Raw genomic sequence first — 22,207 nt, forward strand, 5'->3', positions numbered from 1 at the left:
CGGGAGGTCTAGCAGTAGGATAGATTACATCCTCATAGATGTTAGAGACTGGTCCAAAGTGGTGGATATGCAAGTGGTACCGAGAGTGGAGAGCGACCGCAATCCTTTGTGCTTGCTCATCAATCTGGTATCAGGCGAAAACACAACTAACCAGAAAAAAGGTGTTGCAACATTAGATGTTGTTTCATCTAATAATCTTCGTCATATTAAATGGGCAACATTGATGGATAATATAGGGGACATGCAGGTCTTAGAGGAAATAGTTAATGTAGAGGTTTCTAGATTACAATCTCTTACCAACGAGATGAATTTTAACGAATTGATTGAAGAGTCACAGCAAAAGCTGTTCGCTAATATTCAGAAGTTATTCTTCAAAAAAACTAAACAGAAGAAAGGTTCTAGAATACTAACAAAAGGAGCATGGTATGACAACTCGTGTAGAGAAGCGCAACAGAAACTCAGCATAGCGCTGAGGACAAAAACTGATGTATTAAAAGCCAGGAATGATTATAGAAAAGCACAAAATAGGGCAACAAGATTGTGGGATGAGAACACATGGCTAGATTTGAAGAAAGCTTGTGCTGCTAAGCAACAGAAGGAGTTTTGGGCTATATTAAAGTGGGGTAAAGGGGGAAATTCTGATTGCCCAAAAAACCATGTAGCGAAGAATGACTGGGTGGAATTCTTCAAACCGCAATACGCAGACAATCTACCTCGCCCAACTGAAACCCCCCTGCAAAGGGTATTATACACCCAAGCACTATTCGCATTGAAAGATGCACAAGTGGCCATGGATGGAGTAACCAGAGGTAGGGCACCAGGCATTGACGGAATACCAGCGGATGTGTTTTTAGCCGACAGGACTAACTGGTGTAAATATTTTGTATGGCTTGCTAACGCAATCGCGCAAGGTGCCACGATCCCAGCAACATGGAAGGGCGCGGAGATAATACCTGTTTTTAAAAAAGGGGACAAGGCTTTACCAAGCAACTACAGGCCCATCAGCCTTATCGATGCTGCGCAAAAACTGATGGGCAGGATGTTACAAAACAAAATACAAGCCTGGATTGATGATAAGGACATCCTCTCCCCGTACCAAGCAGGCTTCCGCCTCCTAACTAGCTCTGTCGATCAGGTATTCCACTTTTTGACAATGTTCTGGAAAAATGTAGCCCTGACAAACGGGCCATTATACGCTGTCTTTGTGGACTTGAAGTCAGCGTTTGACTTAGTACCCCGACACAAACTTTGGATTGTACTGAGGGAACTTGGAATAAGCCCAGAAATGTTGACCCTGCTTGTGAGATTGCACGAAGACAACTATGCCCGTATCAGGTGGGGTGCCCAGGGAGATGTCACAGAATCCTTCCCGGTAGAGCGGGGGGTAAGGCAAGGCTGTGTCCTGGCCCCCACTTTATTCTCACTGTATATTAATGGTATAGTTGATTTCTTGAAACAATCCATGACAGATGCTCCAATACTAGGTGGGGAGCGAGTCCCAGTATTGATGTTTGCCGATTATACCCTGCTGGTCTCGCGGACCCCCAGTGGATTACAAAAGACATTAAACGTTTTTGGTGACTTCTGCCGGAACCGGGGCTTAGAACTAAATACATCAAAGACAAAGTTCATGAACTTATGCCCGGTTAAGAAATTCAAGGGGAAAATGTATTTTAATGGCTCTGTACTGGAAGAAGTGAATGCTTTTACCTATCTAGGCATTTTATTACAGTCAAACATGAACTGGAAATCTCATATGGATAATGTGGTGCTAAAGTTTAACCAATTGACAGGTTCAATAGCGCTAAAATATAAATCTTCATTCACAAAACCTACTCAGCCAGTTATGGAGATTTACAGCATGAAAGTTTTGGGAGCTTGTTTGTATGGGTCTGAGTTATGGGGCTTCTCAGACTTGAGCCCACTAGTCGTCGCAGAAAATAAGTTTCTTCGACGAATGATTGGTGCACCCCAGAGCACACCCACGATTCCGCTACAATATGACCTCGGGAGAAAAAAGATAGAGGACATGATAAGATTGCGTCCCCTCTTATATTGGAGACGCGTAAAAACTACTCCCGAACTGAATCATTACGCAGCTGCTCTAATGGATGTTGTAAGCTCCGATTGTTTTCATAAGATATCATGGCTCAATGAAGTAAGAACCTTGCTCCAAAAACTGCACCTAGATCACCTGTGGACAGCAGTAGATCCACAGGTTTTTCCTTCCAAGACATGTTTGAAAAAAATGTACTGGGACATGATATTTAACACGGCATTGATTTCTAACCAACCATCGATGCTGACATCCCAGTTCTTGGATTTTAAACCCATACCTAAATATGAACAGTATTGGGATTTGATTTCCAAACCCCTCGATAGGAAGTTATATTTCCAATTTAGAATTGGCTCCTTACCCCTTAATGCTTTTACTGTCAAATGGTCCTCTGGTAATGTGAACACCTGCTTTCATTGTAAAGTACATGTAGAAGACATCCCACATTTTTTGTTTGTCTGCCCATTATATGCTGCCCCAAGAAGTAGATGGCTAAAGCCGGTATGCAGGAATTTAGGGACTAGGAATTGCTCAGAGGCACTGAGAATATTAAGATCTAACTGTGCCCCACATCTTGCTATCGCTGTGGCCAAATACATGGGGTGGGCCTGGCTAATACGCACGCGTACTTTAAAATTGTAACTATAAATACATATGCATGCAAAGCTCTATGCTGTGACTTGGATTTTACATGCTGGATTTTTTTTTATTAACTGCACTATTCGTCAGCACTATACATCATGAACGGTTTAATTTGCATTTTATCTTGTTTCTAAATTTTAGAATAGTATTTATTGTTATAGCCTAGGGAAACATGCTTTTATGACAGTGTTGTCGAATAAAGTATTTAAACTTGAAAGCTTAACAGGCATATTTTGCATCTGCAATTCTCCATGTTTTTGTGCATCATGTTTAAATTTATATTTCTTCTTCCACTGCTCAAACTGTTATAAAGATCCCAAAAGGACACATTTTCCAGCAGTACAACATCCATACCTGAATTTGCACATACCAAAACACCTTTAGTTCCATCCTGTGCTGTTTTAATCTGTACCCAATTAACATCCTTTGCTGGCACTCCACCCTTCAGGAAAATAATCACTGCTATGTTTTTCTCCATAACAACAGAAAATGATGGTGCATTCATGCAAACCCTTTTCATTGTCTCTTCACCTGGACTTTTCACAACAACTTTAGATTCAAACCACAATTTAGTCAGCCTGGCAATGTAAAAGAACATTTCCAAATTAATGCACAACTCTTTTAAAATTTCAACAAATCCATCAACTTGTGGGTACCACAGCATCAGTCTGTCTCTCAATTGTGGGATTATGTTCAGAAATGCTGCAAGTTCACATTTATTCTGTAGCATAGGAACATGCACTTCTCCCACCATTTTTCTCAATGAGTAAGCAAAAGCTTCTCCCTCATTCTGCTTATTATTTTTCTCAATTATATCTGGTGGCTTCTTTTCCTTATCCAGTTTCCTTGCAAGGTCTGGTGGTTTCTTTTTCTTCTCATGTTTTCTTGCCCATTTGTCTCCTAATTTCTCAAACCCATTGCAGTAAAAAATATATTTTATTTCTGCAATGTGCAATTGCATTCCTGAAGAACACATTTTCTCATTTGCTTCATCATCCATGTGTACCCTAAAACCTTCCTGAAATGGAAAACTTCCTGAATCATCAGTTTCATATTTTTTAGCCAACTCTGTCAGTCCATTATGTGATGTTAATGCACATGCAGCTATTTCCTTACGCAGGCAAATTAATTCTTTTTCCTGACACTGGTTCACATTTTCATTATTTATACAGCAGGGACTGTTAATTTCTTCATGTTCAAATGTTGAATTTAAAACACTAAGCTGTTTTTCTTTTCCAGGGCCTGTGTTAATATGTTCTCCCATGTTTTCTATATTTTTAATCACTGCTGCTTCCTCAAAGCAGGTTTGAGAAATCCCATTTTCAAATATATTTATTTTATTCTGGGCTGCAGATGTTGTAAATACCATTTTCCCCTCACCTTTTAGTGATTGGGGTAATTTCTGTTCAATAATCTGTGTATTCTGAGTTTCTGAAATAAACCCTGCCATAGTCACTCCTTCTGCAGCTCTTTGAACCTTTTCAGTAGGGACCATATTAAGTGGGACAGTCATAATTTTTCTAGGCATTATCTGTGCATCTGCAGTTAGCAATTCTTGGACTGAATCAGGCACATTTGAAGCAGTAACACCTGGAGGTATCACTGTCAGTGCTGAATCAACAGGTACTGTGTAAATCTGAAATGTTTGCACAGTTCTCTCAATCTGTTTTTCTCTCTGTTCAACAGAAGCAGTAGCCACTGTACTATTTACTGGTGCACTATTTTCAGTATTTTCCATGGGAACCACATAAAGTGGTGGACACTCAGTTAATAATGCATCAATTATTTCATCACCTGAATCATTATTTATTTGAAGCTCTTTATCATCACTAATTCCCTTCTCCTGAATTTGGTGCTTTACCTTTTTATCCTCACTTGCTTTCTCTCTTGCTGCTTTTTCCCACATGCTTAAGGCCTCAAATTTTGCAGCTTTAGATGGTGTCTTTATTTCACATAACACTTCCCTTAATTTGTCAATAATTTGAAATTCAAAAGTACCATCTTTTGGAAACCTCAAAGCACCTTCTTTTTCAGTAATCTTGCACCATTGGTGAACCCACATACATGTGTTTTGTCCGAAATTGGTAGACATAAAATGCACAGGCGTTCCTTCAGGAGCATCACCAATAAAAAATGAATTTTTCACTTTACCTCCTAACAGCTTCTTTAAACCTTCAAACAATTTCATTTTTGCAATAGTTCAATGCAATTTCTTTTTTCCAAAGCTGTCAGTCTCAATTTTAGTCAGTTTTACTCCTACCACTGACCCTCCACAAAATCTTACTGCAATATTTCTCTTAATCAATAACTCTGTTAGTAACAACATAAATACATTTGCTACTCTGTCTCTTCCACTAAATAAAGGATAGATTTATATTCACTGCGAGTAACACATTCCGCTTACCCTTCACAGAGTAAGACCTTCCGTTCACTCTTTTAACACTACAGGTAAATCCACAAGCAAACCCTTTTGCTGTCAATCAAGCTCAGAAGAACCTGCTACTCCTTCAGTGTGACCCTTTCTAGGTGATATCACACCAAATTCTAGCAGCGAACTCTTTGCTATCAATCACTCACACAGAACATAGTCCCTAATTTAACACTGCCAGCCCTACCTAGCTTCTCAGTGTTATTCCAAAAGACGAGTAACCTCAGTGCAGTGTGGCTTCCATTTACCACCCGCTATTCCATCCCGGGATTCTCCCACAGGTGTGCATACCTGTGTTTCCAGATAACATAGAACAAGACACTCACTTAACATAAAGAGTTAAAACATGTAATCAATAACCAAAAATTATGTCCTATTAAATTACCAATATAATCAATAACACCATCAATTCAAAATGAGCAAAATTTCACCAACAGTAAAAAAAAAAAAACTTAACATTTTCAACACTTCAAAAATACATCCTAGCATATTAACAACATTTCACAACCCTATTGATACTCACACCACTTCTTGCATCACCTTCCAGTACTGCTTTGCCAGTCTTCAGGTTCTGAGCATTGGAGTCAGGAATCAGGACTTGGACATTTATCTAACTTGGGCAATTATTGTACTTCCCTCCTAAGGTCAATGATCCATTAGTTGAATAGTTGATGGTGAAATCAATAATCATTAATCACCAAACTAATCAATAATGACCATCCTCTGATTACCAAAAACTGATAATGTTTATCAAAATATGCAACAAGCCAAAGTCTCTTAAGACAGGAATAGTGAATTTAGATTACAAGGGATGAGCTGGGAAGAGAGAAACACATTCTATTAATCTTCAAAGCTAAAAAGGCCTCTACACTACAAAAACATGTTAATTCACCACAAGCATTTTAGACTGACTTAGGCCTTACTTTCATATTTTTCATGTGCCATGTTTTTTTAACTTGCACCAAAATGTGCGTGGCAATTTAAATGCAGTCTGTCTGAAGCACAAAAATAAAACAATGCCTGACTGCCGATGAAATCTGCTCCATCACCATCACTGCCATTGTCGACGAAGCCGCCGTCATCATCTTGACCGTCGACGTAGCAGTTGCTGACAAAACCGTCTACGTCGCGCCAGATCCAGTAGAGCGGAGGTTGTAGACGGTGATGTCTTCGTTGGCGGGATCATAGACACGCGGGTTTTCTCAGCTGAGATTTGCCTGGACGGAGTATGAAGCATCAACGATGGAGCAGAACCAGACCTCTGGTGAGGAGAAGAGTGACCAGGCTGGTCTTTTTTTAGCTCTTTTTTCCTCCCTTGACTTCGGGACCTGGATTTTTTAAGGGCTTTAAGCAAAGAGGAAGATCCTTCTTCCTTTTTCTTTCTGGAGGAGGTATGTGGCTTCTCCTCATTCTCAGAGCCTTTTGCCACATTTTTCAACCAGAGATGCAGCCTACCCTCCGATCTTTGAGAGCTGTTGGGGAGAAAGTACGAAAGTACTTGCATTCTCTGGCTTTGTGGTCCGGATATAGGAAATAAACACAGACTTATGTGGGTCCTCAGATTATAGTCTGGACTTTCTACAAGTCTTACAGGGCCTAAACAAGACTTTTTTTTTACCATGACATAGCGAAGAAAATATAGGTACTCACACTCCTGGTCTGTATCTCAGAAGAAGATATAAGTGAAGAAATTAACTGCTAGCTGGAAGTTCAAAAGGGCAACAGTAGATACACTGTTGCTATGCAGAGCTCAAGGAGACTCCCTAACACACGAAGCGTGGCAAGAAATCTGAGGTATGGTTGGTCTTCCGGGAGAAGGAGACTCTATAGTCTATGCTCTGATTGCCTGGAGGTTCGATTATTTAAAACAATGGTAATAGGTTGCTTAAGGTTAGTGAATTCCTATGGGCATTTGGATGTTGAGTTTTAATACTGCTATTTTACTGTTACCGTGGGACTTCCACCATGACGATGGGGAAGATTCAAGCATGTGAATGTATAAAAGATGCAATACAGGAGAACTGTTATTTTACCTATTTAGTAATATGTCATGAGTCTGACTTTGCAACCTAGCTCCTAAATGGAGTCATGAAAAATAAGGTTGTGAAACTGCAAAAGCATAAAATTGTGTCATACAACTGCAGCCTTTCTGGGATCATAGTGCTTAGGTGCATTTTACACTTTTTAAATGCAAGTGTGTACACAGCTTACATTTAAGGTTAAAGCATTATACAGCTGGACTCTACTTTGATAAGTTGCAACAACAGCTGACTCAGACAGTGCGATATACAATATTTTAATTGCAAAGAATTGTTCAGTTTACTTGAAATGCGGAACCCTAGTCTAGAGTATTACATGGCTGTTCCTTCAGCTCATAATATAGGTTTTGTTTCAAATGTGAGAGGATTACTCCTGTGTAGGATCACATTTGTAATTTGACCTTTACGTGGCTAGCTATATTTGTGTGCATTTTACAGGCGACTTAAAAAAATGTAAAATTTGCTGACTAAATAGCAAAAATGGCTTTCATATCTTAAAGAGGGGCACATGCAATTAGTGGTTGTTCACCAGGCTCAAATAGCCCAAGGTCACATACACCACTTATGCAGGCAGAAACAAAACAGGAAACCATGAAAGGTTGCATTTCCTATCACAAGCTTACAGAGATTAACTTTTTTTGTGAACTATGCCTGAAATGACTAAAGATGGTAGATTAAGTTTCACACCCTTGCAAGTTTGAGAAGCCATGTAAAACTGAGGAGATCTTGAGCCTTCAATCATGTCACATAATGTAATTGTAATGTAATTTGCACTTGTATAGCGCCTATCACCCAGGGGTTTCTAAGGGCTGTACGAATACCACTGTGGAACCCTTCCTGGCCTGTTCTTGTGAGGTGTCCACTCAGCACTTCGTCCATTATCTTCTTGTGTTTGCTCTGTTTGCCCTAAGTTGGCAGGGTATGTCCAGACATGGGCCCCTTTCTCACCTTGCCACTGAATTCAAGCTAGCCTGGCTGATGAGGGGTGTTACCCTGAAACTGGTCCTAGGATGCTTGTTTCCAGTGCAGGGAGGACCTAGCCTGGCAGTTCGGGCTGGACTGTTCCCATGAGGCACAGGGTCAAGACTGATTTGCATATGGCTGGGTCCAAACTGGGGTGGCAAAGTGAGCTAAATAACGATGATAGATTCGACCCAGATATGTGACTGGGAGTGAGTGTCTGAAAAGTTTCAGCACTCCGTCCATCGTCTCCTTGTGTTTGCTTTCTTTCATTCAGCTCCTGGCCATAACTGATTAAACATTATCTGTCCTTGCACAATGGAGATGGAGTGGGCATTCTCATTACTTGCTCTTGAGTGAGAAGTCTTTTGGATTATTACGAGAATTCTGAAGTAGCGATTTAGGCACATACTTGATCTAAACCTATCCACTCTATCGGATCTGATATAGTATGTTTGTTCTCATATTTATGTCAGGGGAGACATCTCAGCCTCAGACTAAGGCTGTGAATGTACGCATATCATTGACTGAGTATAAGTGGCGACATCAAATACCTGCGTCACTGCAACTTAGAAGTTCGGGAGAGAATCAGCGACAGTGAGTGCACAGTAAATGTATTAACTTTCTGCATTGTGAACCATGCTCATTTTTTAACAATCAAATAAAAAATCAACAACTTCCTGGACAGAGAAAGAGTTTGTCAGAAAGCACTAACCTTGTAATGCAAATCCAAGAGTTTGGATTCAGTACTTTAAATTGCCACTTCCACATGCTGTAACAAATAAATGGAATCCTGGGGGAATGTTGTTTGTTTTCAGACGATGCCTGTAAATTAACACTAGTGGAAATAGTTCTTTTTCCATTATAAGAATATTAGGATGTTATTTTAATTTGTCTTTAAGTATTGTGTTATTGTAAGGGGAAGGATTTGTTGGGTTTACTTCTTCTATGTTGTTGAGTCAGGGTTGGAATGTTGAACGAGGATGGGAGGATTCTGATATCAGCGTTTGGGAGAGGAGCAGACGCAGTGAGGTGTTGAAGGTCATTTGAAGAAAACTACGATAAAGTGACCCTAATCCACAATGTGTATGAGTGAACATGTTTCCTTTCACTGACATAGCCCCCTTCATCACAAGAAAGCTTGAGGAACTTTTTTATCAGTGAACAATGGTTGAGCCTGAGCTCTACAGACGAAATGTGCATAGCCATCCTCATAAATTACAGTGTTTATCACATCAACCGAAGACACAAACATGAAGTTAGCCATAAGTCCTCCTGGTCATCTACTCCCCAGCAATATTTAAAACGTACAACGCTTCCACATTTCCATCTCCATCTCTGAAATAGCCGAATTTAAAGTAATCAAGAGGCCGCCAGAAAGTAGCACCACCTTCACCAAGAAAATCACCTACTTCTCTATTAAGACATTAATCAACCACAGTGATAGCACACACCTCAGGTCAGAAATGCTACATTTGTGAGCCAAGAGTTGATATTATGCACAGTAAAAGAGTTGCACCCATTTCAATATGTAACAATTGCAAATTGTTTTACTACACATTAAATGCAAATGAAGTTTTACTTGGAGACTCCAACCTTCCAGGTGTCTGCTTTATAAAGAAAAGGGGCACTAGCTCCTTAATCTCCTAGACCCCATCACCATGCACAATACACTGATGTGGATCATTGAGCCAACACACCTATTGGGCAGCTCTCAAGACCCAATCATTAACACTATGCCAGCACTCAAAAAGGCAACCACCAATACAGATGGACAGATTACTTCATTATGTCATTCTCCACCCACCACTTCCAATAACTTATTGTGGTCAATCAAAACCAGTCACAACGCAGTACTGCTCTTTTCAGGGCTTTACCATTAACATACGCAAACAAGATCTACTTGCCTTTTTGATCATTATACAATAATATATAAATGCTCACATAGACCAAGATCCCATCTGCTCTGGACCCAGCAACTGGATGGTGTATTTTCATACAGTCGTCCTGCAGTCCACCAGGCATTGCCTGCACTTTAAGGTGGACCAGTAGCATTTTCAGTTTACTGTACTCCCCCTGGGCATTGCCAATGCCCCTCGGGAGCATACAAAAGAGATGGCGGTGGTCCCTGCCCATCTTCAGAGTTTGGAGTTGGTGTTTTCCTGTACCTTAACGACTGGATGCTGGAGGTAGCCACTTTGCAGTCAATTGTGGCCTACCTCCAGATGACAGTGGAACTTTTAATATTATTGGTTTTACCCATAAAAGACGCTGAAGTCTCATCTGATTCCCACTCATGTACATATAAATATCACTTTCAAAGTTTCTCAATAACCAGGAAAGCTGATGTTGTAGTTCATACTCCAATGAAACTACTATAACATGTTTTACAAAAACAATGCGCTTTCTAGAATTCCTAAATTATAACCAACAGAAAATGCTCTAAATGAATTGGGGGGTAAAAGTGCAAAAAAGAATGCCAGAACGATCTGACAGACCTCAATCTAACAAGAAAAAGTCTGTTTTCTACAGCCAAAACGACCCGCTATACATTTGCAATAAGAGGCCTTCTTCAAAGCCATCAAATGATGCTTCACTGCATACCAGACAGTGAGTACCCACTCAAAAGACACTTGCAATGTACTCAACATCCTCTTTGTAGAAAGGGTCAACAAAATCAGACAATAGTTCAACTGCACTATAAAACTACCACCATGACACTTATACCTTCTGTAATGCACTCTCTGGTGGATATCCTAACCAAGAGTTCTCTCCTTAGACTATTTCCCCGGTACCAGACTGGATTGTGTGCTCCCACACAGCCAAATGTAAGAGTTATCACAGTGTGCTGATGTCAGTTTCTTGTATTTTTCTTTTTCCGTGTCCTCAGACATTTGCCTGGTAGAATGGGCTCTCACACCTTCTGGGGGCTGTTTTTTGGCTAATGCTTAGCAAATCTTAATGCAGAAGACTATCCAGCTCGACAAGGTCGTCTTCTGCACAGCTATCTATTTCTTTGCTCCAGTGAATCCTGCTAAAAGCATATTGTGCCCTCTATGATCCTTGGTATACTCAATGTAATGCTTAAATGGTCAACAAAAGGCAAACTTCAATAAATAAAAAAACCAAATATATATTGCATGGAATGTTTGGCTTAAGGGGGCAACTTTGACCAAATTGTGGCCCTAGCACAAGGGAGGTAATTTATTGATTTATGGGAGCACCCCTAGTGACTTTGAAAATAAACTGGGTCGATTCTAGAGGAGCATTAGGTTTCATAGGCTTAGCACATCATGAACTGATTGGACTATTTAATGAATGTTTCAAAATGTTCTTAGTGGAGATAGCCGTGAGCTATTCTTAGAAGAGGACCGGCTCGCTCGTTTTACTATATCACTTCAAATCAGTGAAAGTACCATGCCCCACTATTTTGAACGATCACCAGCTACCACAAAACAGTACAGAAGATAAACAGTGATTATATTTTTACTGGGACCAGGTTTTGGTCAAATAAATACAGTCAACAGAACAACGCACACTTTTCTGATTAAATAAATATTAACTAAAAATCAAACACATTTTTGAACAAAGTGTCACCATGATTCATTTTTGTAACTATGTGAAAAATGATGTGTTTAATAAAACCTTCATCTCTCTGCAAGCATCACACGAGTGAAAGTGCCTTGCAAATTATCATACATTAAAATGTATTAGAATAAGGAATAAATTAAGCCAATAACATAGTTTTCTTTAGAATAGGATCTAAATCAATTTATACATGGGGAGATAACTATTTTTTATTTAATGTCTTTTTTTCCTTTCCCAATGATTTATCAATACATTTCTCATTGTCATATATGCCTGCCACCTATTAAATCATTACAGTTTGTTCCATAAGTAAATTTGAATCCCAGTGCTGCTCTGTGGTACTATATCCTCTCCAGACAAACACATTAAGAAAGATGAGCAATGTTTCCCTGGCACATCATGTCAGCATCCTAATATTTATCTGTGTTGCATTGTTATATTAATCATCCAGGTATGACAATTATTGTGACGTCATCAGTGTTAAGGTCATGTGACATCAACTCATGGGAAGACTTTCAGTCAAAAATCATTCGAAGTCACTTAAACTGATGTCATTACAGTCAAATGGTGTGTGGTGCCATATTACGCTACATCTAGCATTTTGATGAATGGACATCCATGGTCACATGTGTCCTGGCTCACACAGGTTGAGACATCCATCAACAGGAAAACATTCCAGCTTTGTTGGCCAAGGGCAGGGAAAGTTAACTTTGGGGAAGTCGGACAACTTTGCTCTTCTTCGAAGACAATTTTCTTTCTACGCTAAACTTTGCGGTCAAAGGTTCTCCCTTCACCTAGCCCTTATAAACAAAATCTTTAGAGACCCCTTCATTTAACCTACATGACACAGGCTGCTGATTGAAAATAGAAACAAAATGAATAAAAGGAATAATAAACACCACTTACTTGTATTGAGAAGTACTAATGCTTTCATACAAAGGAATTCCTCTTGGGTTACTTGAAGTTTAACAAACTGTAGTGGAATCTGCCACATTGATAAGCAAAGAGAATAAATAGACGAATCTTTCATCCGTTGCCTGAAATGTAACGAAAATAGTCTGTGTAAAAGAATCCATAATCAAACAATTCAGACAATAGAACATGCAAAATATATTAATGTTACAATCTCTTCCTAAGCCATTATTTGCTCGATGGCTCTGAGTTGGGTGCAGTGTCCTGCCATTAGTGTTGTGCCTTGGTCTCCACCTTATGTTCTTATTGTCCTTACCAAGTGACAATTCATTTAACCCTAAGTCACCACCTTATACCCTGCTTTAAAAGTATACGTCTTTCTGTATTTATGAAATACGGTATAATCCTATTTGTACAGCGCAATGTTTTCCCCTCAGGCTATGGTTTGCACCACTCAAAACTATTCAACAAATACATAAACATCAAAGGAAAATTGGGGCACAATAGTACAATTGGCTCACTGCAGATGATCTTGTACTGCTTGTTTAGGTCTCTCTTCCACCAGACGTATTAGCACTTATCAGTGGCCAGCTTAAATTACATTGAATTGACTTCTTGACCTATGTGAGACACAAAAGCTCCAACAAATGGCTTCCAGATCTCTTGCCACTAGTATTAGTTAAGAGGCTCATAAGATGCCACTTACTGCAGAGAGCAGTAAGCAGGTGGACCATATAGATTGAGGAGGACTTACATCTACCAGACAATTGGTGGCTATGATGAGTAACTTGATCCTAAAGGCACATCTAGTACCTTTCTACAGCTACAAGGGTAGGACTATTAAACCATTAGCTGCTGAGGTTTTTCCCACCCCAGTGCTAGGCTCTTTTTCTGATGTTTGGAGCACTTTGCACCAAAGCCCTCACACCTTTTTTTCTACAAAAGTATCCCAGTCAAAGGTGAGGCCTTTTTCCCTTGCATGCTATAAGTAATCAGGATTTGTAAACTCCCTTAGAGGGAACTGAGAAAGTGGGCAAAATAGAACTTTAAAAAAAAAATGGTTAAAGAAAAGCTGCACAAAAAACATTCTTCTCTCTAAAGAGATTGAGTGTTTAGGATTGTGGGCAGCCCTAAGCTCTGCTGTCTTGCATATCTCGTCTGGACCCACAGTGCTGGCCCTATGAGAGGAACACTGGTGGGGTCAGATTCAGCATGGTGCAACAATGGGGTAAGTTTTCCTCCCCCCTGTTAGTAAGACACACCTCATAGCCTCGAACCCAGCTCCTGACATAAACTAACTCGGTACCTGTGGCGTGGGGGAGAGGCTGCACAACATATCGAACAAAACCTACTAGAGCTGTAGGTGAGTCAGTAAGTACTGCCTGGTGCTTACATGTCCACCAATACTTGTTGTTTTGTTCCACAAAGCATTGACCTGATGACTAGCATCCATCTTGGTGCCCTGCTCTCCAGACTGAAATCCTCAATTAAAACCAATGGTCCATCTTCGCTTTCTACCCCCTAACCCTAATCTTCAATGATTTACCCTTCCAGTTTACTCAAACTGAATAAGAAGGAGGATTAAGAGTAGCTTCCTGTATAGCGGCCATCTCTTATTGGTATAATACCCACGACCAACATCACTACTCCTCAGCTCCTGCACTGCTGCACCCCTCATCACCCTTCTAACGAATAACTCACCTTTTTGCCCCACCCCCAACAAAACAAACACTTCCATTGAATCAAGTTACCTAACTCACTGCTGATAAGTGGAATTCACCCTCTCTAGCAGCCCTCGTGAGAGAGTTCAAGCCACCTGACCCCCCTGGCATTTCTAAATTGAGTCCCCTGTGATTATACACTGATGACCTCCTTTGTACCTCCTTTGTCTGGCTGGTTTTATTCTCTGCTTCCCTCCACTATCAATAAGCCTGAATACTCGATTCACTCCATTTGTCCTATTGTATTACGCTCATAGACCATATCTTAGTCAATACTTAAACCAATAGATGTATTTCCCACACTTAGATCCCTTTGCATGTTACATTATTGTAATTCCAAATAACTCTTATCAAACATGCACGCTTCCACAACACCCCCACATGTACCCAGACCAACAACCTGAAACCCCATGGTCTGTACTCCTTTTCAGTAGTCTACTTCCCTAATCTCTCAGCCAATGCTACCAAAAACTTCAAACACAGACTGCTGAAGCAACACCATAAAACCCTCTTAGCTGACATTTACTACCACACCTCCAAAGGTCCAGAGAAAACTCATCTCAATTTATCAAATATCTGGATGGTCCTTAAAACCTACCCAGGGCTGTCCCAACTCCCCCCTCCTCCAACTTTAGACAACCCCACTTATGTCTAAGTTCCAACAGTTGTGCTGGTTTACTACTCCTCTCAACAAACAAGCCCACAGGCTGAAAAGATCTAACCTGCAATGTCTGTTAAGGAAGCAATTGACTCAGCCAAATTCTTTGACCTGACACCAACCCAGGACAACCCTACCTGCAAGATCGAGGTGATCCCTGAATTCAGGAGAGACACTAACTGTCCAAGAATCGCTAGACTAGCAACCCATTACATCAATATCCCCCTTCCCCCACCTGATCACAAACTCAACTGCAGCAGAAATATTAATTGCATGGTCATCACCTGCAGATCAGCAACCAAGCATGCAACTAAACTGGCTAAAACTATCCTGAACCACCACATCGACATTGCGTTCATCGTGGAAACCTGGTTAAAAGACTCTTCATGGTCAATCCTCAACCTACTACTTCCTCCTGGCTTCTCCACCATCAATAAGGACAGGGAGGACCACATTGTTGGTGGCTTAGCTAATATCCACAAGAACAACATACACATAGTTGAAACAGACACCTTGACCTACCCCACTTTTGAATATCTCTCCATGAACATAATGTTGAATAACAACAAAATGATGAAATGTCACCTCTTCTACCAACCTCCAGGTAACACCCTTTCTTCAGCGAGCACTTATCAGAATTGATAACACACTGCTCACTAACCTGTGATAATAAAATGTTCCTAGGTGACTTTACTCTACACTGGAATGATGAGAAAGATACAGTTATCCAATCCTTAAATGAACTCTTATTCAGTAAAGACCTTACCCAACACTGCAACGGCTAACCTCACAACAGAGGCTCTACCCTCCACACAATCATAGCTCACAGTTAAATAGTAAATATCAACAACATCCTTCTAGTTGACTGATCAGATCACCACATCATTCTGTTCAAAATCAACCAAGCAGAAATACCAATTCACACTCAGAAAACCATACAATGGTTTTGCAACATAAATTAGATTCCTCTAGCTGATCTAAAAGGTCTTTAAGGTTATCCTTAAAGCCCCCCCGCCTTTAAGGATTACCTCTCAACAACTGTGCTTACAACTCTCTATAACTCAACAATGACAACTATCCTAGACCAAAGACCTCAACTCTGAAAGAAGACAACTTCAAGCTTCAGAAAGTCTTTGGAGAAACAATCCTTCCCTAACCCATCTTCAACAGCTCAGAGAGGAACACAGGAACTACAAACACACATTGTGAAGGACAAAGCAAATTCTTCCACTGTGTACTGGATAAAGCAAAAATATACTACCCATAGGAACTTGCCAACTTAATTAAACAACAAACCACTAAACCAGGGAAAAACGATCCTCTTGTGTCCAAAGAACACTGTAACAATATCTCAAAATTATTCAATGATAAAATCACAAAGATCGAGCTCTTCCTAATCCACCACTCCCATCCATCAAGGGGCATCTCCCCTCACTGCCCCTGAACTCCCAAAGATCAGACCCCATCCCTGAACCCGAAAAAGGCAATCTAAACCAAGGATTCCCCACAACTCCCAAGACCTGGAAGACATTCAGCCCACTCACAGAGGAGGGCATCTCAAAGATTATTGTGAAAACTAAGCCCTCCTCCCACTTTGCAGACCAACTACCCACATCCCATTGCAGAATGTCTCAACCACATCCTAACCCCTCTCTGGACTAAGATAATTAACATTTCCCTGAGCAATGGGGTCATGCCTGACTGTCTCAAACTAGGTCAAGTCACCCCTGTACTAAACAAAACCTTATTTAAACCTGAGGACCCCAACAACTTCAGGCCCATCTCCAACCCTCCCTTTTTGGCACAAAAAATCCCTTAAAATGCGTTCTCTCACAACTCAACCAACACAATGATTCAAACGATCTTCTTTACTCATTCCAATCAGGTTTCAGGAAGGGTGGCAGCACGGAAACAGCTATTCTGACTGTAGTAGATGACATACATACATCTCTAGATGCAGATAAATGCTGCCTACTCATTCTTCTAAAATTGTCAGCAGCCTTTGAATCGGTTGAGTACAAGCTGCTTCTAAAATCCCTCCACAACCAGATCAGAGCTGATGGTTTTACTTTGAAATGGTTTGCCTCCTACCCACATAACCGCTCCAAAGAAATAAAAATAAACGACACAATTACTGAGATCTACGCCATAACCAGGGGTGTCCCTCAAGGCTCAGTGCTCTCAGCTACACACTTAAATATTTACATGAAACCCCTCATCACCATGCTCAAACAAGCTAACATCTCATACCACCTCTATGCTAAAATATCCAACACTACCTAGAAATTTCCTCACCATAACCAATGAAAATAAAGGTCCCAAAACACAACATGAAGATATCAAATTTCATGATATCAAATCAACCCTTTTTGGTGATGTGGGTAGCAGTGGTACTTGGGCCTGGCCTCAGCCACCACCCAGCAAAACTCACTGACACAGATGTTTCTCAAAACTAGCCATCCAGGAGAGTCCAGGATGGTGTGACCTGCTTGGATCCCACAACATGTTCTTACCAAGGATGCCTTGTAAACCTCAAACTTTGGCAAAAAACATTCATTTCATTTTCCTCACATTTCTGTGGGGATCCAACAAAATTGATATCTCCCTGCGTTTCCAGAATTAGCCGAATACTAACAGTATGCCTTTTGTGTGGCAGGACCCATGACAGGCAAGGCCCTAAAATGCTACATGGACATATCACATTTTCGCCATCAAAATCAACCTATGTTGGCGATGTGGGAAGCAGCAGCAGTATTTTGGCCAGGGTTCTGCCGCCACATACAGAAACCTACTAAACTCCAACATATCTGACAACTAGACATCCAGGGAAGTTCAGAGCAAAGCATTTTCCTAAATTTCTGAGGAAAAGTTTAAGAATATGCCGGGATCCACAAACTTCCTACCACCCCGAGCTCCTGCAATCTCTTGAATAAAGACTGTTCCCCACATATGTGACAGGGCCTACAGCCCACAACAGGAACAGATCAAACTAAAAATGTGAAGACCAGATTAACTTTGCAAGGCCACAGTTTTCACCCTGTTGTGGGTGCTAGGCCCAGGAAGCTGCCTCGTATCCCTCCTTTTTGGGGTGGAGGCTTGACTGATGCCATGATGGTCTACCACACACCTTTTTCTTCCATTGCGCCTGGTGAGCTTTCTGCTATCCCTGGTAGTGAGGAGAAGAAAGATTGTATTGCCTCAGGGTGGGAAGCCACATCCATTTTGTTTGTTCAATGATTCCATGATGTTTAGGGGGCTTTTCTCTCCTGTCCCCATGTACCTGGGGAGGGGGGAAACTGGGGAGTTGTACCTGTTCCCCACAAGGCCCATGTGGCAGATTGTGAGTAAACACACCCTATCTGCCCCCTAAAAGTGCACAGAAAGATTGTTGTGCCTGCTGTGGTGTACTTTCCAATGCCTGTGTGGTCACTCCTCACACAAAATGAACTCTCTTGTGCCTAATGGGTGGATACCTGATTGGGGCATGTGGTCCCAGGGCAATCTACAAGCAGCCACTAGGGAGAGGTACCACTGGAAAGGGAACAGCGGCACCAATCCCACACAGATTTCCACTTGGAGGGGCAGAGTTATGCCCCTGAGCACAGTTCAAAGTGAAAGCAGACAGTGCCTGATGACATAGTAGGCTTTCACTTTTGTTTATTATGACATCACGACCCAGTACATGCTACATTTCATGGTAAACAAACAAAAAAACGCCAGTGGAAGGATTTTCTCAAGCAATGCGTGATCAACCCCCTAGCATCCACGGCACTGCAAAAGTAATGGGGTGGACGTCAACAGGTCATCCATCGCATTCAAGTAGTTAGGCATCCATAACAGAACTTGAGAAAGATACCACCCATCACAAGTAGAACCCGTGCCCATCATAAACTTCATGTATAGTAAACAATTGACTAGCACACGCAGCAGCAAAGGTGCACCTTGATGTTTGTATAAATTTCATAGTAAGGACAGGAGGGAGTAATAATCAGTAGTGATCTCTGCCTCAAAGCCAGAACAAGGACCCATGTAGACAAGGATCCAGGTACTTGAAAAAGAGGTAGAGAACGAATTTCATTGACGTATGGGTCAAAGTGATGCTTTACAGGCCTGGTTGCTCGGTGGATTAATACATTCACCACTAGCATCTGTATCTGACCTTATGCTCACGGCCAGTATACTCAGTCTTTGATCCATCTAAAGGTACGTACCATTCAATTGGGTAATAAACATCGGTAGTTCCACACCACAAAGCCACAAGGGGTGTGATTGTGTGCTTCACAAATACACATTGTTACTTATGTTTTCTATCAAAGTAATAAATGCAAATCTGTAAAGAGGAAGTACCCTTTATGGCAGACAGCAAAAAAGAAAAAGTTTTACCATGAAGACACGTAGAAATATATTCCAGAATGCTCTGTAACATCAATAGGTGACTACCCTCAATTCAAATCTTTATTAGATCTATGTACAAACAGATCATAAAAGCACAATGTCATTGGTTAGGTCACAATAAATAATTTATATAAAACCAAAGACATTTAAAAGATTAGATAAAAAGCTTATTTAGCCTTTTGTTAGTTAAAATCAAGATTGTTTGCACATTTTAATTCGTAATTACTAAAAAATCATAGTAGCGAGCCCATCGCCCTTATCTTTCTCCAGCAAGCCCACAAGAAGGATGCTACCATAAACCAGACGTGGGGATTAGGAAGAGCTTTTAAAAAATATAGTGCCACCCTGCATTGCAAGAAATGTTGATGCCTTAAGGTAGGGAGGAGAAACCTCACTCTTTCAATGTGATAAAGCCTACAAAACAATACTAAGTGTAGGTCAGACTGGGGAGAACAATTATCACACGGGAAGGGGCCTAAGTCTGCATGCTTATACCTCTTCTCTGGGAAACCTACCATCAGGGGAATTAGATTCAGGTGAAAGCGCAACAGAATAAATCTGTGTTGAGCTACCTAAAAGGTTCTCCCTGCCCTATTGCATTTAGTTCCGCCTCCACATATCTAAGCCATCCAATCCTACTATGTCTCTCTAGGCCCAGACAATCACCAATTATGGTTTGGGTTAGTTTGACCGTTGTCCTTCGTCAAATCGAAAGCCACAGCAGGATGGGCTCCATTCTGATCGAATCAGCCAAGAAAGGGAGGTCCAATTCGAGATGGAGGATATAAGTGGGTGATGAAGATGGCAACGAAACACTTAAAAAAAGTATCTTCCACTTTCTGCATTTGGTCGATTTGTGCCATTCCCCTAACTCCAGCCCCATAGGTTGCTGCCGCTTTTGTTTTGGCTTGATAGTTCTTTTTAATTGTTTCCAAAAGGACTAGTTTCTAATTTCTTAGCGAACCCCTTTATAGCTTGAAGACCTCTCTCCATGCCCAATGCTCTTTCTGCCACCAATTTGTTCCAAAAGAGCTTGCTATCAAACAGGATCCCCAGGTATGGGAAGGAGTCAACCACCTAGATTTTCTTTGAGCTTAGATGGAAATATGGCGCCTTTGCCCTTTTAGGTGCTCCCGCTATGATAATAAATGACTTAGATTCGTTCACTCTGAGCTCTTATGAGGCCATAAATGAAGAGTATGAGGATATACGATTCTGAAGAGCTACCCCTGTTCTAGCAATTGAAACTGCATTGTCTGCGTATGCCAATATTGGGAGAGAGATGTTATCATATTTTGGCACGTCCAAAGAGAGGCCAGACAGGGCCGCCTCCACCCCATTGGTATGTATGGATAAAAGGAATGAGGCCAGGACACAGCCCTGCCTAACACCCTCCTCGATCTTAAATGACTGTATGCATTCCCCACTTCTGCCATACCGCACAGAGGCTGTGGCATTTGCATACAGCTGGCGAATAAAGCGGATGATCAGGGGTTCAATCCCCAAGACCTCCATCATGAACCATAATTTAGGGGAGAAACACAATCAAAAGCCGCTGACAAATCCATGAAGGCCATGTACAACCTCCCATCTTTGGCCTTCGAGTATTTGTCTATACAAAGCGAGAGGTTTAGACACTGGTCGAGAGTCCCCATGCCTCTGAGGAAGCCGTAATGGGCCTGCATTAGAACATTGCGATCTTGGGCCCATTCCTCTAATCTGGCTAGCAACAGCCGACCCAGGAGTTTGGCTGTTGTGTCCAAAAGGGAGATGGGCATGTAATTCTTTGGGCTGGCCCTATCTCCCTTTTTGAATATTGGGACTATGATGCAATTGTTTCAAGATGGTGGCGGGCCCTCTATTGCTATGCTATTAAAAACATTTGTTATTAGAGGTACCCATAGGTCAAAATCGGTCAGAAAGATGTCTATTGGAACTTCATCTGGTCCCGGGGCTTTCCCTTGAACACACGCTTCCAATCCTTTTTTCACTTCATACAATGAGAATGACAGGAATCCTTGGGCGAGAGGCAATTTATCAGTTTGGGGAAGCTCATCGGGAGTTTGCAATGAAAAAATACTTTCAAAGTGTCCTATCCAAGCAGCTTCCTCTACATGGGTATCCAAAGAAAGGGTGTTTGTGTCTTTAAAATGTGGGGCGATTATGACCTTCCAAAACTCCTTACTGTCGTATGAGCTTGCGGCTTGTTCCAAATCGTCCCAGGCCTTTCCCCTTAATTCCTTGACACGTGCACTTCTCACCGTCTTATAATCCTTTCTGAGTGCACTGATTAGTGCCGGCACTCTAGGTTGCATTTTTAGTGTGTTATCAAGTGCTCTTTTAGCTAGTGAGGAAGTTGAAACAAACCAGCGAGAAAATGGGGGACCATTCACTGTTTTTTGTCTAGTAAGTGCAGTTTTTAATTTTATTAATATGGCTTTAAACTGAGAGACTAGAAGGGGGGCCATGCTGTGACAGGCAAATTAAAATATCCACCCTCACTTGTAATAATATGGCAGGTACCAAGTTCTTTTTCACTGCCTGAGCCCACTTCATTTGGTAGCCATTGTTTCTAGATAGTGTGATATTCACTAACGATTGATGTCTCTTTGCTTTATACAGGGTGCTTAGCTGGGTTAATAAAATTGTGTGATCACTATGACAGCTAAATGTATTGCTAAGATGGTCAACTCTGTCTGTATTGAGGAAGAAGCTAGAATAAAATCAATTGTAGATTCTGAACTACCTCTCTTGAATGTAGGCTCTAAGTGACTACCTAAAGTAGAGTCTTAAAAGTCAAGGTGACAT

At 41.1% G+C, this 22,207-nt stretch overlaps 1 protein-coding gene across 2 annotated transcripts in view; it reads right to left on the bottom strand.

The window, feature by feature from the left end:
- Window positions 1-22,207, bottom strand: part of PGR (progesterone receptor) — a 653,985-nt gene that overhangs the window by 111,365 nt on the left and 520,413 nt on the right. For both annotated transcript variants that reach the window (XM_078656995.1, XM_078656996.1), the window contains one exon: window positions 12,620-12,750. In XM_078656995.1, coding sequence (XP_078513121.1) covers window positions 12,620-12,750 — 131 coding nt within the window. The remainder of the gene's footprint in view (window positions 1-12,619; window positions 12,751-22,207) is intronic.

This window comes from Lissotriton helveticus, chromosome 8, assembly GCF_964261635.1.
Source record: "Lissotriton helveticus chromosome 8, aLisHel1.1, whole genome shotgun sequence".
NCBI lineage: Eukaryota > Metazoa > Chordata > Amphibia > Caudata > Salamandridae > Lissotriton > Lissotriton helveticus.